Source organism: Saccharomycopsis crataegensis, assembly GCF_037102585.1.
Source record: "Saccharomycopsis crataegensis DNA, jcf7180000000073, whole genome shotgun sequence".
NCBI classification, from domain to species: Eukaryota; Fungi; Ascomycota; class Saccharomycetes; order Ascoideales; family Saccharomycopsidaceae; genus Saccharomycopsis; species Saccharomycopsis crataegensis.
Genome location: NW_027043820.1, coordinates 2,361,602 through 2,379,180, shown reverse-complemented (window position 1 = coordinate 2,379,180; position 17,579 = coordinate 2,361,602). Strand labels below are relative to the sequence as shown.

General features: G+C 37.8%; 6 protein-coding genes across 6 annotated transcripts; 3 read left to right on the top strand and 3 right to left on the bottom strand. All coding sequences in view use genetic code 12, as the record gives it.

The window, feature by feature from the left end:
• Positions 1–94: 94 nt before the first annotated feature.
• On the bottom strand, positions 95–3,253 carry KRE33 (ribosome biosynthesis protein KRE33; the record flags this gene model as incomplete). Its single annotated transcript, XM_064995385.1, has 1 exon — positions 95–3,253. One exon carries the CDS (start codon positions 3,251–3,253, stop codon positions 95–97), a length of 3,159 nt encoding a protein of 1,052 aa, XP_064851457.1.
• A 535-nt stretch (positions 3,254–3,788) lies between these two features.
• On the top strand, positions 3,789–5,921 carry NDT80 (transcription factor NDT80; the record flags this gene model as incomplete). The annotated part of the gene is made up of 1 exon (XM_064995384.1): positions 3,789–5,921. The coding sequence occupies one exon, from the start codon at positions 3,789–3,791 to the stop codon at positions 5,919–5,921; it is 2,133 nt and encodes a 710-aa protein (XP_064851456.1).
• Positions 5,922–6,261: 340 nt separating this feature from the next.
• NRK1 (ribosylnicotinamide kinase) lies at positions 6,262–7,101 on the top strand (the record flags this gene model as incomplete). The annotated part of the gene is made up of 2 exons (XM_064995383.1): positions 6,262–6,342; positions 6,439–7,101. The coding sequence occupies 2 exons, from the start codon at positions 6,262–6,264 to the stop codon at positions 7,099–7,101; spliced, it is 744 nt and encodes a 247-aa protein (XP_064851455.1).
• Positions 7,102–7,588: 487 nt separating this feature from the next.
• Positions 7,589–11,986, bottom strand: DASC09_017790 (Epo1 protein; the record flags this gene model as incomplete). Its single annotated transcript, XM_064995382.1, has 1 exon — positions 7,589–11,986. One exon carries the CDS (start codon positions 11,984–11,986, stop codon positions 7,589–7,591), a length of 4,398 nt encoding a protein of 1,465 aa, XP_064851454.1.
• Positions 11,987–12,447: 461 nt separating this feature from the next.
• Positions 12,448–14,556, bottom strand: DASC09_017780 (leucine-rich repeat domain-containing protein; the record flags this gene model as incomplete). Its single annotated transcript, XM_064995381.1, has 1 exon — positions 12,448–14,556. One exon carries the CDS (start codon positions 14,554–14,556, stop codon positions 12,448–12,450), a length of 2,109 nt encoding a protein of 702 aa, XP_064851453.1.
• A 475-nt stretch (positions 14,557–15,031) lies between these two features.
• DASC09_017770 (uncharacterized protein) lies at positions 15,032–17,023 on the top strand (the record flags this gene model as incomplete). The annotated part of the gene is made up of 1 exon (XM_064995380.1): positions 15,032–17,023. One exon carries the CDS (start codon positions 15,032–15,034, stop codon positions 17,021–17,023), a length of 1,992 nt encoding a protein of 663 aa, XP_064851452.1.
• Between the last annotated feature and the right edge of the window lie 556 nt (positions 17,024–17,579).

Sequence of the window (17,579 nt, the reverse complement as noted above, 5' to 3'; positions counted from 1 at the left end):
GGTTTTGCAGAAATAAGAATAATAAAGAGAAAAGAAAAGAAAACAACAGAATTTTTTAAAAGTCATTTCTATTACCATTCATTAATCAGTCAACTTATTTCTTCTTGTGACTCTTCTTTGACTTCTTTGAATTCTTAATCTCCTCATCATAAATATCTTGAGCCTTCTCGGCCTTTCTCTTCACTTTGTTATTTTTCAAACTTGCTACCCCGCCGTTTTTGCTAGCATTCTTAACGGTTTTTTCGTCCCAAGCAACATTATCATCAATTTCATATTTTGACAAATCCAAAGATTGAATCAACTCCTTTTGAGTTTCATTCATCCCTTCAAGCACTTTTCTCCCTTCTTCTTCCAATTCTTTATCCATTTGTTTATTGATGTCACCAACTTCCATTTCAGCCTCAATCTCTTCACCATTCATTTCACGAATTCTAACATCGGTTTCTTCTTCTGGTAAAGTTTCTTCAATAGATTTTCTAACCATTTCTTTGAAAGCAGAAGACATTTTCTTGACAATTTTCGCAAACATGGCCATCGATTGATTGACAGGCAAGTTCAATTCTTTAGACACTTCTTCAATATTCTTATGTTGCAAACCAATAGAAAGCAAAATCGCACTTTGAACACTTGACAAGTTCAAGAATGAGTCCAACTTCCCTGTGAAGTACAAACCAGAGATTTTTGGAAGCAAATCTAAGATAACGTGGTAGTCCAATAAATTGTTGGCATATGATTGCAAACGCTTCAAATCAAACGGAGTGAAGTAGAAGTCGAGCTCTGATTTGGTCAATGGTCCACTAGTATTACTAGATTCCCCTTGATTTACAGCTTTGGTGTTTTCAATGATATTCAATGCTTGCACTGCAGTGAATTTTTGGAAGTTGTATGATAAAAGTGCAAGGAATCTTTGGTGGAAATCCTTGGAGAATTCTTTCAACCACTTGTCATTTCTATCGTTAAGAACATTTATCATTACACAAGTGTGTTCACCAGTCAATTCGTTGGCAGTTTGACGGAGGTACACTGGAGTATAACCGGAACGTTTCCAGAATTTTTGGAGCTGAGGAGTCAAACCATATGAGACCCCCAAATAATGTAAGTAATATGGTGGTTGTTGATGCAATTTGAGCAACAATGGTGGCAAAGCCTTGGACTCACGGAGCTTAATTTGTTCGGTACGCAAGTTCATCTTTTGTAATTGTTTGTCGTCAACTCTCTTCAATGAATAATCTTTTGATTTCTTGGTGTCGTCCTCAGAAATATCAGTGAATTTCCCTTCATAGTAATCTTTCAATAATTCAAGAGCTCTAGAACCATAACCCATACCACTGTAATCTGGATTAGTAGCAATTCTTACCACTCTACCACCAGACAATCCTGCGAATTCTTCATCTTGGAATTGCTGAGAAACCACCCATGGTATAAGATCCCCACCTGCACGTTGACCACGTCCCAAAGCTTTCCGTACACTGTCTCTGGAAATTTGCCCTTCCAAGGCTAATTGAATCACACATAGAGGATCAGGTATTTTAGTATCTTTAGGGTCAATTGGAGGTAACAACACAAAGAGTTGTTGAGATGGCGCATCACTCATCAATTGCAAATCATTAGGCGAGTTCTTATAGTGACTGGCCACATAAAGCCCCATAATCTTTTGCAAGAAAGTTTCAGAAACTGGGTGATATGAGAATAAAGTATCTCTGTTGACATAGTACAATTCACATTGAGATGGATGTGGAGTTCCTTTGGTTGCAAATGCATTCTTGGTCACAGTAACATCAAGACAAAGAAGCTTATTCAACCATTTTTCAACAGCATCCCCAGATGCGTATCTGATAGGTTCCGATAAGGTCACTTCTTTCAAGCTTCTCCCTTGAATTGAGCTGTCAATAGATTTCTTATCACGAGAAATAATTTCCATGTCCTTGTCAACATTGGAAACGGTGTTATTGGCTTGTTCTCTCAATTTTTGGATAAGCTTCAAAGAAAGAGATCTCCCTGTACCTTCATAACCATTGATAGTAGAAGCCATAAATGTTAAATATGGACCCAACAAGTTCTTGACAAATGGTAATGGGATAGCTGCAGCTTCATCAATAATTAACAATTCAGCCTGGCCTAAAACATGAGCATCAGTAGGCAAAATATATTGGATGGTTTGTCTATGGGCTCTCTTTATATCTACTCTGACAATAGCATTATGGAAATCAGGGTTGGTAGACTGAATAATATCATAATCCACATGTTCGGTATAATTCAAAGCATCAAACCCCTTGAATACAAATTCGAACAAAGTTTTCAAATTTTCTGGACTTGGAGAAGTGACAAAAATATTAGAATAACCATGAGAAACTGCAGCAGCAATGGAAATACCAAGGGCAGCAGACTTACCACGCCCTCTTCCGGCTGTCAAGGCCACTGTATCTCTCAAAGACTTTTCAGAGATGGAATCTATAAATGTCAAGATCGCCTGAGCTTGGTTAACGGTCTTAGCTAAAGCAATAAGAGACCCTGCAGGTTGCACATCTTCCAAGCTTTTTTTTAACTCTATGAGTTCGACTTCTTCTTTAGTCAATTCTTCATCATCCTTTGGCGCCAATGCTTTCACATTTTTCCCGCCTGATATTGGCAACACATTGAGCTCGTCATCAACCACTAGGCAGTTAGCACAAGAAGCTAAGGATAAAAGAAATCTTTCATTAAATCTAGCCACAACATCATTGTGAGCTTCAGTTCTATAACGAGAGTGGATATCCATATTCATGGTATACAATTGTTTCAAAGAATCCATAGATTTCAATAAAATCACAACAATCCCACCACCTTCAACTGTTTCAATGGTTCTTGCTAACAAATTAGGAGTGACGGCCTCAAAGTCCTGTAAGATACACATCCCATAAGTATTCCCCAAAATCTTTTCGGTTTCTTTATAATAGACGTATCTGATGTGTTGATTAGTGACAAACGCTTCAAATGGGTCTTTGTCATTAGCTTCTCTGATCCCTCTTTTTACTTCTTGCTTGATTTTCTTTTCTCTTTTTTTTCTGTGCGAAGTAAATCCGAGCAAATCTTTCTTGTAGGCCCATAAAACAGATTTATTCATCTTCAAATCGGCAGACATCATCAAATAGTGCAAGTTTGGCAATTGGTTACGCGCCTTGTCACCAACGATAACAAAGAAACTTCTTTGTTTCTCTTGCACCCCATTTCTGATCAAAGTTGGGACTCTGAAGTCAATGGCTTTCTTCCCCATTATTTTTTAAATTTTATCTGGCGATAATGGAAGAGAAAATAGACAAAATTCCAATGTTTCTACCCTTATGTATCTTTGATGTGAAAATTTTTGAAATTTTTTTTTTTTTTTTACTTACTGGCGATGCCATTACCCTGGCCGTACCCACCCTCTGCACTGGTATCTGCAGCGCTCCCAACATGAGAGCGTTTTTGTGGAGTCTTTTTGTGTCCTTTGCAACTGGTTGTTTTATTCTTGGTTCATGACGGTGATATTATTATGAGCATTATTCTAGAATTTAGTTTCCCTTGTTGTGCTGGATTTTTCCCATCTGTTTGCCTTTTCTTTCTGTGTTTCACTGGCGCCATATTAGTTCTGCCTTACGTATTGATGGCGCCTTCTCTGTCTAAACCTCTGAAATTGTTATTAGCGGCTATTCAGCAGTTACTCAAAGAGCAATAATCACTCATTAGCCAACCATAGTATCTCACGCGAACTTAAAAACTCAACTGTATTTGCATTAAGCATACACAGGGTGGCACGAAGCCCTATAAGCATGTTAGAACTCAATATTAGAGAAAACTGTTCTCAATATACCGCGGTGCCTTCACATGAAATCGATAATGTTAAAATTAATTCTCCTAAAGTTTTTACAGAAGGGGAAAAAAATAGGTGCCGATATCCCCTGAAATTGAAATCTGGTGAAGAGTTTAATAAAGTTGCCCCTCGATCAAGCGCCCAATTTAAGATCGGCCCTGAGTTTGGCGAGACTCATTTGTTTAGTACATTATTGACATCTAGTGGTTCTCAAGTTTGTCCAATTCTCAATTCTAGAATTGATAGAGGGTTTGAGAAAATTGATAATGAGTGGGTTGGTTACAAGAGAAATTATTTCACCTTGGTTGCAGCGTTTCAATTCCTTGGAATGCCTTTCAAAGAATTTCTATCAGAGACATTTACTGTGATCGATAGCAAACACAAAGAATATCCGGTGAGATTTTTTTCAATAAATTTGATCTCAAAATGTTCTGAAGATGAATCGTGTATCAATTTGGTTCAGCATACCGCAAAAAGAGACAGAGGCCCGCAATTTCCTCCACCAAGCTATCCAGCAGTTCCCGGTGCCCTACCAAATCATGAAATTGTTAGAGAAGCAGCTAATATTAGAAATTACGATAAAATTACTAAATTGAATAAGATATTTTACTGTAATCGCCTCTCTGAAAAAGAAGAGCACGATGATATTTCAGCAATCATTGATTATCCACAAGATGAAATTTCAAAAGTAGCAAGATACGAGCGAATCCAGTTTTCATCATCCATAAATTTTCGAAAACCTTCTCCAGCAAATAAGCATTTTAAATTGGTTGTTCAGTTGAGTGCAATTACTATGGATGACAGAAATGTTTGTATTGCTCAGATAGAAACTCCTCCCCTAGTTATTAGAGGTAGATCTCCATCTAACTATAGAGGCCTTTTACTTGACGAAGTTATGGCCAAAACCTCAAAGAAAAAGAAAAGCAATGTTGATACCATTAATGAAAATTTATTCTTAGATAATCTCAAAGATGATCATGGATCTTTAACATTTCAAGGTACTCAAGCTGAAGAAATTCCATTCGAATCCTCCGCAATTGATACCCTAACAAGTGACCCTCCAATACGATGTATCTCACCCTCAATTCACCTTCCTCAGTTGATGATAGATAGATCCAAAGTTAGTACTAATAAGAAACAAAGAAAGCAATCTAAGCTTAAAGCGACAAAAGTAACCAAACCAAAAAAGACCCCGAAGGCACCAAAGACCTTGAAAGCACCGAAAGAATGGAAAAGGCTTAAATCTTTGAAAGACACAAATGATTCCAAAAAAACAAGGCCCATAAAAGAGAAGAAAAATTTGCTCGATGTCATGTCAAAAGAAAGGAATCCAATAATTTCTGAAGCATGCACTAACGAACGCAGTATTACTGATGTTATCAGCACCAGCACGCCTAAAAATGATAGGAAAGACCACAGATTGAACAGTAACTTAAATTCCAAAATAAAAGCAAAAATGAATATTAACTCTATTATTAATTCTCAAATCAAATTAGAATCAGAAAATGAAATTCCCTCGAAGATGAATAATGGTCTTAGTTCCAAATTCTCCGAATCAAATGAACATCAAACTACTTTTTGTGAATCTAAAGAAGAGTCTGTACTTCTAAATTTTGATATTTTAGCAGTTAATAATTTCAGTTTACAGGGAATAAAGAATTGTGAATCACATTTCACTCAAAGAGCAAGGTCCCGAGACTACGATAACGGAGGCAGAGATATTATTAAGAAAGATAAAGATGGGGTTGCAATTATTGCATCATTTTATGAGAATGATAGTCTTGATTTTGCATCTTCTTTCCATAGCGGAATGATGATGAATTTACGGAGAATTGACGTTGAAATTGAAGATAACAAAAATGCCTCGCAAATATTACAGCAAAATGATTGGCCTTTCATAAGTAGCTATGATAAAAGCATGGAAAAAAAAATCCCTCCTTTAGTGAAAGACAATGCGGAGCATGATCTAGTGAAATATAAACCTAATAATAATTTTAAACTAGAAGAGATCTTTGCAACATCGTCTCCAACTAAACTACCAACCAGTGTCCATTCAAATGACTATATAAATTATGAATACCATGACTTATAGTAACTACAATTTTTCTATTCTATATATATAACTTTCCTTTTATTATTATAAAAGGTTTTTGTTGATTTATTTTAGAGTCTAAGAACATTATTATCGCCCTCCCCATAGAGTAATCTGATTTTATTTAGAAGATGAGTTTTTTCAATATAGGATTTTAAGCCGATATATCTCTAGCTCCTCGGGGGTTCTTTTGATGCGGATTTGTAGCCCTGTACATAAGACCTTATCAAAAAATTTCCTTTGCCCTTCCCCAAAAGATTTCTACCTTTCAAGGTAACGTTGTGTGTAACGTAACGTTGATGTATAAACATTTCAGCTCTTCAAAAAGTGTGTCTCAAATATGACCATCCCTTCTAATATAGAATCTGAAGAAAAAGTGGTGCTTGTTGGAATCAGTGGACCATCGAGCAGTGGCAAAACTGTGAGTAAATCAGAGAAATTATATGAATCATTATCAGAGGGGTTCTGTACCTCATTATAGTTGACATTATCTATACTAACCAGCGGATGTTCATAGACGGTTTCACGACTTTTAACTGGAATATTTCCTGGATCGATCTTGATCCATGAAGATGATTATTATAAGGATGACAAGGACATTCCGATGGATGAAGCGCTAGGGGAACAGAATTGGGACTGTCCCGAGGCCCTTGATATCACACTTCTTCTGCAACATTTGAAATCATTGAAGCATCCCAATGCGGATCCACAACCCAAATTACCCTCGATCCAACCGGAATCACCATCTCTGGTGGCGGACCCTGCCCTAATTAAACAGCTCAAACAAAAAGTTCACAATGCCGTGGGACACGAAAACTTACGATTAGTGTTTCTCGATGGATTTTTATTGTATCATGAAGGATCCCCGCTCGTCGAGGTATTGGACGTGAAATTATTTTTACAAGTCACATTTCCCCTCCTTAAACAACGTCGAGAACTGCGTGAGGGATACCAAACTAAGGATTCTTTTTGGGTCGACCCACCTGGGTATTTTGAAAAACTTGTCTGGCCAAACTATGTCCAACAACACCAGCATATGTTTGACAAAGGTGATGTGGAAAATGGGAGATGCGTGGCCAGTGAAACTTTAGGAATAGACGTGTTTAGTATAAAGAATGAAGGAACAGGAATTGAAGAAGTGCTCAAGTGGGCAGTACAGCAGATATTAGAGAGTATTTAGGATTAATGGTTTTTTAGCAAGGGATACTTCTTTTTTTTTTTTTTTTTAGAAGTTATAGGATATTCATTTTTTTTTTTTGAAAAATTTGGCAGATTTTCAATAACAGATCAAATGAAAAGCGAGCACAAAATTTGAGAATATTCTAAGCAGGGACGGGACATAGGGCAATATTTTCGGAACAGAAAAGGATCATAAGGGCCCCCTCCCTTCCGCTCTTTTTTTTTTTTTTTTTGTTTTCTCATTCCTCTAAATATCTTTTTCAGTGGACAAGAAAAAAACTCTCAGTTTCAGACTTTTACATCCAATAGATTTCTATTTGAATAACAAATGAATTAGACTTTATATGCAAATTGTAATATATATATAGGTATATATCAAATTAATTTAATGGGGATTTATCAAAAGTATTATACAATAAGAGAAATATTGAACAAAAGAAAAAAAAAATGGAAAAGAAAAGAAAAGAAAAGAAAAGAAAAAAAAAATTTCAACCAAACAACTTCTCCTGCAATTTCTCATTTAAATGAGATAGCTTACTCACCTTGCTTTCCAAATTTTGATTATGATCTTGGGCATCCCGCAATTGCATAGTTATCTCCTTGATCTCTTTCTCTTTGGATTCTTTCAAATTCTTGAGAGCTTCACGGAGTGCATCACGCTGCCCTTCAATTTCTGCTTCACCCAACCCATTGGCAGACGCACCCGGTACCTTTGTAGCTCCAGATTCATAGTTTGCGAGCGTAAGCTTGAGTGACTGAAGTTCTTGTTGGTAATAATTTGCCTGGTCCAGATATTTCTTGGAAATTTGGTACTCATTATTACGCAATAATTCAATTTCATTGGTGAGGTCTGGCACCACCTTTTTCTTGTACTTGGTGTTCTCTGCTTCAAATTCTGCATACTTTTCCCTGAGCTGTTGCTTTTCGGCATCGAACTGGTAGATAAGCTGTTTGTGCTGGTTTATCTGTTCCTGCTTATCAATCAACTGTGATTGAAGTTGGGACTTCTCATAACTGAGATTCAAAAAGCTTGGGGCAACATCATTAGTGGATTCCCAAAGAAGAACATTTTCTTCAGCGATTTTCCGCTTTTTGCGCTCGTCATTAAGTTCAGTCATCAAATTTGCAATAGTTTTCGATTTTTCACGCACTTCGGTCTCTAAACTTTCAACTTTGGTAGTGCCGCCTACACCATTCCCATTATCAAGATTAAGCTTGCGGTTCCGCAAATCAGTTTCAAGCTTTACTTCACGTTGAATGGAATCAGTAAGTTCCTTGGTCATCAATTGTAATTCATTAATAAGTGATTGATTTGCCTCCATGATACCCATTTGCTCAACGCTCAAATTCAAGCGATTACTGGAAAGAATCATTTTCTTTGGACTTTCAATACTAGCACCATTATTCAAATCCTTCGGTTTGCTTTGACCAACACCTTGATAGTTGAAATCTTCAGTATCATCTAAACAGATCTTTCTAAGATTATGGCCCATTCTAATAAATTCACCTTCAACTTCTGCTTTAGCCTGAAGTTCGGAATCTCTAAAGCTAGCACTGTCATTGACACTGAATGGATTAGTACTACCACCAAAATTAGAACTATTATGGTTATCAAGCTTTGAAGCAGAAACATCAAATTTCTCAGTCTTTGGAGAAGTCATTTTTTGATTAGAATTCAAAATCTCTTGGTCTATTTTATTTTCAATGTCATCAAATGCTCCACTAAGAGAATCACCAAACAGCTTTTCATTGAGCAAATCAGAACCATCGTCCAATGTAAATTTAGAGTTACTTTCTTTCTTTCCAATCGAGGAGCTTTTGCTATCAGCCACAACACCAAAAGAGCTTGGAGCATTTAGGTCATCATAATCATTATTAGTAGGACTGGATTTCCAAGCGTCTTGTGAGAGTGGCTTTGAAGATTGTTTTTTTGCTTCAGGTTTGGAAAATAATGCAGCCTTTTCTTCTTTCAAGTTATAAACATCATGATTGTAGCTCGTCTCTTCTACCTTATTGCTATTGAAACTGGAAAACAAATTTCCAGAGCCATTAGAGGGGTTCTTGTTAGTGGCATCAGCGGAAGGCCCTCCTTGGTAGGAGGTTCGAGAATTGAACTTGGAATCACCTTTCGAACGATGCTTATCTCTATTCTTCTTGAGACCTAACTTCTTAAGGAACCCACCAGCAATACCACTGTTACGGTTATTGCTTGAACTGCTATCTTTCGCATCAGAATCAGAAGAAAGAACTGATGAGGTCTTGTTTGACACAGGCACTTGACTGAATGAATTGCGGTTGATTGATTCTCTTGGAACCTCACTAATCCGCTTGTTGTTAGAATTAGTACTTGGAATCGTGGAGTTATCAAACGTTGCTTCCGTTGGAATTTCAGGTGATAAGATTGTCTTAAAGTTGCTTCGTGACATACGAGCACTATAATCATATCCACTAGTACCGTTCGGCTGAATAGTACTACTGTTACCATCTACTTGACCGATAGAGTCATCAATGGACGCTTCAAGCTTTGCCATAAAATTATTCTTCTTAGCCTCAGGAGCCGTTTTAGTACTCCGTTTTTTGAACAACAAACTATTGGAGCCACTGAATGAGCGACGTGATTGGGACGGCGAACCTTCCAATGTATCAATAGTTTCTTGACGTGATTTTGGTCTGGCTGGTTCTGGACTGTTCTGAGGCGGTTTCCGACGCAAAGGTTTTTTAGCGGAAGGCGGCTTGACTTCAACTTTTTCTATTTCATCTTCTGAACTGTCGTTGAACCGACGAAGGCCAGATTTTGGCTTGGAGGATGCACTGGTGGATTGTTTTGTCTTGGTGACAGCATCATAAGCGGAGTAGTTCATATCGTCATCATCGTCTTCATCAATATAATTGTCACTATAATCAAAATTTGTTCCTTGAGAAGTTGGTTTAACAGAAGAATTTGTTCCAGGATTATTTTCCGCAACAAATTGATCCTCGCGAGTTGTAGTACTTCTTTCGTTCTGTGCATAAGGATTAGATGTAATATTTTTCGATGCAAGATTAGTACCACCAGAAAGAGTTCTCGGGTTCTCTTCCTCGTTATCATCCATTAGAAACTCTTTTAATTTACCTCGGCCATTTTCATTACCACGCGCATTGTTAGTTTTCAGCACTTCTTCAGAAAGTGAGGACCGGTGATACTTTTGTTGATTTTCCTCTTCATCATCGGAGGCCTCATTGATGTACTTAAATGGAGACTTTCTAGGGCTGTTATTGTCGCTTCTTGGCAACTTTTTTGGAGTATTATTTTGTTTAGTTGCTGGTGAGCTATGGTCTTTATTTGGTGGTGGCGGTGGGGTAGCCGTAGCGCTCCTTGATATAGCAGGAGCAGAAGGAGCATCGACAAGGCTTCCGCTACTGTTGTTGTTACTTTTACTATTTGCATTTTGATACATCGGTGATTGGTATCTTGAAGTACTAGTAACGGGCTTCCTGGCAGGTGAATTGTTGTTGTTATAAGGGTTTGCCATATTAGTCAAACTACCATTTCTTGAACTATTTTTATTTTGCATAGGGTTTACCATATTAGTCAAACTACCATTTCTTGAACTATTTTTATTTTGCATAGGTTTGCCAGTCATCCCGTTGTAAGGGTTTTGCATTTTTGTCATACTTCCGTTCCTTGGGGCATTATTATACGGATTTTGCACATTGTTCGACATTGATTGGTTTCTTGGTGCTCCGCTGCCCATTGGATTTTGCATGTTGTTAGACATCGATTGGTTTCTTGGAGCAGCATTACCCATCAGGTTTTGCATATTTGTCATAGCTCCACTTCTTGGAGCCATCTTTTGTTGTTGATTACCCATGTTATTCATATTTGAACCATTACCATTTCTCGGGAAATTATTGTATGGATTATTCATGCTACCCATAGTTTGGCTTCTTGGTGCATTGTACGGATTTTGCATATTTGTCAAGCTTCCATTTCTAGGAGGCATATTTTGTTGCATTTGGTTACCCATCATCGGGTTTGTCATATTATTCAAACTATTATTTCTACTTTGAGGACCAAATCTTTGGTTTGGAGGAATAGGTTTTGGGGCAAATGGCGGAAGACGACCACCGCTCAAGCTCATGGCTCTTGGGTCATTTGACATTGGTGGGCCCGGTTGGCGAGCTTGTGGCGGAAATTGGCGCATTGGGTTTAAGTTACTTGGATTATTGGTGAAAGACATTGAGCGGGGTGGCTGTCCTTGGTTTGGAGGGCCCTGGTTACGTTGAAAATTTTGAGGATGCATTTGGCGGTTTGGTGGGTACTTTTGGGCACCTGTCGCTAAACTCATTGATCTTGGGCCTTGATTACCGTACGGGTCATTACCATAACCGTGAGAGTTGAAAGAGCCTGAATGATTGGCTGGATTCTCATTGCCATTACTACCAATTGGATTGAGCAAGTTATGATTGTGTTGGTAGGAGTTATTCATTTTAGCGATATTACTCATCATTGCCTTCTTTTGTGACGTCTTTGCTTTTCTATATTCGATATTGGAGTTCTTCTTACCATGAATGTCTAGAGGAGTTTCCATCATTGGGATAATGGGAGCAGTATCCAACGCATCGAACCCGCCATAACGACCCCTATCACGAATATGAGTCAATTCTGTAAAGTTTAGGGACTTTGCGGCAGCATCAGAGGGCATTGCAACGTCCTTGCCCTCTCCATCGCCTTCATCATCATCGGCAAAGCCATGATTCTTGTTATTCTTTTTCCTTCTAAGGAAATTACCATTCCCCTGCTTTGATGAGCTGGCATTGTTGTTTGTATAAAAGCCTGGGTTCGCAAGCGGGTCTTGACGACGTTGGCCTGGAAAAGGCCCTGTGTCACCGAAATCAAAGCTCATGGTGTTTCGTGAGCCCGTGCTAGGTTCTGGTGAGTTGGGTGGAGGTCCTTCTGTCTGATGTAGTGAGGTGGTGGTGAGCGACAAAGATTCCCGCCTGAAATTCCGCCAGATCTTTTACACCGTTAGGGGACCTACTAACTAGGCAGTGGGGTTGCCCGGTACCACCACGCCAATTCGAGACTCCAGGGTCCTCCCGTTGTTTGGGCACCGGTCACCGGTCACCCGGACTCTCCCGCGCGCACTAAGCCACCACCCACCACCTTTATTACAGAACACACAGCCATTATTATTATTATTATTATTATTATTATTGTTATTATATACATAGATATGCTCACATTAAACACGTTGTTTGGGTCTAAAAATGGATAACCTAAAGTATATTTTTACCCGCCAGACGAATGAATACCTACAGATCAAGAATCAAACATTCCTTTTTCGTAGTTTGTGTATACCACCATTCAATCACTACGAGCTAAACATCTTCTCATGTCAGTGATACGACGAAACTCTTTGGTTCTCGTAGACTGCCCCCATTCACAGGCAACCACCAAATTCTCATTCCGCTCGAAAACCTTTTCAAACATTAACTTGATGCCAATGCTGTATGCGTGAAGCATAAACTTTATTGGGTCAACACCCTCCTCGCGCTTGACCTGTTTCATCTGTTTAAATTCTTTGGTCGTCTCCAAATCCACTTGAAGGTATTTCATGTTCTTAAGGCTATTTTCCGAGAAGACATCAAAGACATCAGCCATCAGCTGAAATTTGGTCCGTTTGGCCAAAAAAATCTCTAGTGATGGCACATTCACAAAGTTCTCGAGTTTCACAATAGGGCATCTGACTAATTCAAGTTTGATAAGCTTTGGAAAGTTCAACGGCTTATCAAACACCAGTAGGCCCTCATTTGCGGTGAGATTAAATGTCTTCAAAGCTGGCAAGTCATTCAAATTTTCCCAAGTTGTCAACTTATTGTTGGAAAGATCTAATTCCTTTAAACTGCTCAATTTGGACAAATTAGCCGGAACTTTTGAAATATTATTGCAAGAGATGATTAATTTCGTTAATTTTTTTAAGCTTTCAACGCCTTCAAGCGCTTCTATTTCATTCCATTTCAAATTAATTTCTTCTAAATCTTGGAGGCGTTCCAAATTCGTGATCCTCTTAATGCTATTCAGTGATAACTCCAATGACTTTAATTGCGTCAAAGGACTGATCCATGTCCCAATCTCCTCCAAGTGACATTGTGTCAATTTGAGTGATTTCACATTATTTAACTGAGATATAGTTTGTAATTGCTCTTTGTCTAGTTTCGATCTGATGATGTGAAAATAAGTCAAGTTTTCAAGCTTATTCACTGAGAGTTCAATCTTGTGAAGAGCACCAGTGAATTTTTCTAAGCTTTCCAAAGACCTCAAGCCTTTGACATCCCGCACATATGTGTATTTAAAATCAATCTCCTTGAGCTTTGGAAAATCTTGAAATTCACAAATTGAATCAAGGGGAACTTCATGCAAATCCAACTTTTCTAAGCAACTTAATGATTTAGGAAAATATTCAAACTTCTCAAGATGCCTATTTTCACTCAAGTTCAAGGTTTTTAAGCTTACTAAACTATCAAGTCCTTGGACAACCTGAATATCATTCTGAGAAAGGTCCAAATACTCCAATTTACGCAGATTGTCCAAATTTTCAATTTCCTCAATGTCGTTACATTTTAAATCCATACTTTTTAAATGAGAAAGCTTGAGGGCCCACTTACCAATTTCATATAGCGAACACTTATTTAATTTAATAGAGGTTAAGTTGACAAACAGGGATAAATCTGGGAAAGATTCCAATTTATTCCGCACCTGCAATGACGCGAGTTTTGGAAGATAGTCTGCTTGGAAATTATTCATTTCTGTGGGGTTATTATCATACTCCAAACTCAAGCTTTCTAAATTTCTCAAATTCCACTTCTTGGCATCTATTTCCACCGAACTACCTCTAACAAACAAAGATTTCAATCTAGATAAATCGTTTTTGTCAATTCCCACCTCATCATTCATTGCTACCAATCCAAGGTACTCCAATTTTGCACAATTGAATCTGTCCAAGTTAGTGGATTCTCGCATCAATGACAAATTCTTCAACTTCTTATCCACCCTCGGGATCTGCGTCAGTGAATGAAGAGTCTCCAAATGAGGAAGCGATTCAATAAAATCGGATATTTGACACATTAATGCTTCTGTTTTTTCCCCATCTCTATCATTCTTGGGTAAGCCGGAAAATTGGAGGTCTTTAATATAATGCTTAAATGGCAGCAATTTGGGCATCTGATCGTAGTCAATAATCAATTCGCAGTGATCGGGGATATAAATCCCAGTGATATTCGATACGCTGAAGAATCTACAATCTTGGGCTGTATCGTCAATGAATATTAATTTTTGAAATAACAAAGCATCGATGTAACTATGCCATTGTGGTGTGAGTGAGGATCTTAATGATATTAACAATTCACACTCCGTACCGACGTAACGGAATATTAACTCCATCAACTCCGGAGGAAAAGTGTCTAAAGTGGTCATTATTGTGTGGCTGCTTCTTTTCTAGTAATGCAATGAGAATTATCAAAGGATACATATATTCAAGAGAAATGGACGAGGTTATAACATAATAATGTTGGTGTCGTATTAAGTTTCAAAGTGGACCTATGAAACGTGTAAAAAATGCCATAGGAAGAAAAGGGGAAACAGTAGAAGAAAAAAAAAAATAAAAAAAAAATGAAATGAAATAATTATTATCTTAAGATAACATAAAATAAAAACAATATAAACTCTTACTAATAATAATAAACCAAATTCAAAATAAGGCAGATACATTGCCATTGAATCTCACTCCCACAGCCCTCCTACCACTAGTGGCTTATGTCGTCCCTGGAATTACCCTTCAGTAATTGATAAAATACATAAAAAAAAAAACGCTTCTCCGCCGAACCCTTATCCTTCATTGATTTATTGTACAGAGATATAACTTACAATCTACAAATATATAACTTCTGAGATGCGTATCTTGAGCCCTCTTTATCTACCCATCTCTGCCCTTAGAAGGCTCTTCCTCTTGAGCAACCCTAAATCATCATCTGCGCCTCAACGGCCTCACTCCAATGGGACCTTGATGGTGATGGTTCTTGCAGCGATATTCATCTCCATAACTTTCCTTATTAACCACTGTTCTTCTTTCAACTACCAGCAATACTCATCTGTCTCGGAAAACCTTCGCTACTATCTCAAGCTCGATAGAACATTCTTTCGTCTTCCTGTGTTTGCTGCTTCTCATGTCAAGACGACCAAAGCGAAGACCCCGCTATTGGACCCCCGGGTCTCCATAAATTTGCACTTACAAAAGCTCCTTGATCATTATTCTGACAATTCTAAGATCAATGAAAAGTTAACAGCAAACTTTGACTGGGCCGACTGGGTTGATGTGTCGCCGGCAGATTTGGTTTTGAAGGCGCATGCTGATATTCTAAAATCCATTAATGAAGATCAGCTCAGACAACTCATGACCAAGTTCTGCTATGATGAAATGGCTGATGAAAAAGATCCATGGGTTGACGACGATTTGTATGACAGGGATCTTTTCTTCGATGAGCAGATCAAAAGTATTGGGATTTGCTCGGCTATTTGGAAAAAATATTATTTCCCAAACCCCGAAAGAATTGTGTTTGAGACTGATAAGCAATATTTTGAAATTAATGTTAAGGATCGGAAATCTGATGTTGCATCATTGAAAAAAACTTATGGTGATGTGAAGCCAACCAGAGATGACAACTATAAACTTTCAAAAAAACTCCAAGACACCTTTGAAAAGAATGGTGGAAAATTAAAAGATCTCCACCTCGATGCAAACCGCTCAGTACCAATGGATTCTTTCAAGTGGGATCCTGATAGTGAGCTCGATGAATTGAATTCTCGTCCTTATCTTTCCCAATCTGACGAGAAGTACCGTGATTTTCTTCAGTATGCTAAGGACAATGCGGAACAACCACATTTCTATTTCACTTTCCCTGGTCTTAAGGTTGATAGAAATGCAGAATTACACCATTATAATTTCCCTTTTATCCGTCACATCATATCTCATGAAGAACGTATCGCTGTCATTCATCATCTTGTACGCTCCTGGTTCAAATTTTGTGAGAATTATGGAATTGTCACTTGGATCAACTATGGTAATTTAATTGGGTGGTGGTTCAATGGCCAAAATTTGCCATGGGATAATGATATAGATGTACAAGTATCAATTCAAGATCTTAATCGTATTGGTCGTGAACTTAATAATTCTTTGATTGTTGAAAACCCTAAATCGGGAAATGGTCTCTTTTGGCTTCAAACTAACCACGTCTACTCTCAACAAGGGGCCGGCAATAACTTTATTGATGCCAGATTCATTGACGCTCGTACCGGTATTTATATTGATATCTCTGCTCTATGGTATACCGGTGATGCCCATCCTCCGCCAAGTTACCTTGGAATAGACGATAAGGCCATCAAGAAGGACCCAGAGCACAAACTTCCTGTCCATTGCAAACATCTACAATTCTTCACTTTAGATGATCTTTTCCCGTTACATCGTACCATTTTCGAAGGCGCGCAAGCCTACATTCCTCGTAAAGTGGAACGTATTCTTAACAGATTCTACGGTGATAGACCTTTCGAAGAGTATAAATGTTTTGACCATAGCTTCCAGTCAGACATTGGTATTTGGGTGCCTGATGAAATCTGTGCTGACCCACCCCAGGATTTAGTTAGCCGTTTCAACGATCGTGGAGACTTGACTTTGCCGGGGGCGTGTAACAATCGTGATTTGCAGGATCAATTCAATAGAGCAAAAGACGCTATAACTTTACACTGGAGAGAGGTTAGAGATTTCTATAAGCAAGGCAAGGAACCAACAGAAATAACAAATGAAGACTTGCCTGTGTTTAGAGAAGACCCATTTGAGGCCTTTGATTTGTCTCAAAGGGAACATGGAACAAGAAATTGGGAAATTTAAAAAGAGTGATTTTTTTTTTCTTCTTCTTATACTTAGTTTCCAAGCTTCAAATACCCTTCATTTTACGTGTATTTATGGAGGGATAACATTCAGGTGAATTAGATTTCCCTTTGTATTTTTTTTTTTTTTTTTAGAAAAAGGACATTTAAAAGTTTTTTTTTTGTCTTAGTTTGTTGTGTTCTGATTTTTTTCATTTTTATTTTCTTAGTTTCTCTTTCTGGATTTTTCTTTCTGCTATATATTTCATGGAATTCTGCTGGATCAGATATTGTGGTGATGGCCTTATGGAGGTGATTTAGGTTAACTCGGGTGGTTTACTTTTGAAAAGCAATTTCAAGACAATATTTTGGGGCTATCAGGTTTCGATGGTTGAGCGCTCCATTTTGTTAATACACTTTTTTAGATGTATAAATCGTACCGTTAGTATTCGGGAAAAGAAAATTGTAAATAATAATAATAATAATAATAATAATAATAATAATTATAATAATAATCACATAAATCAATAGACTTCATACCTTCTTCGACAGGTTGCACCAGTTATATTATTACTAAA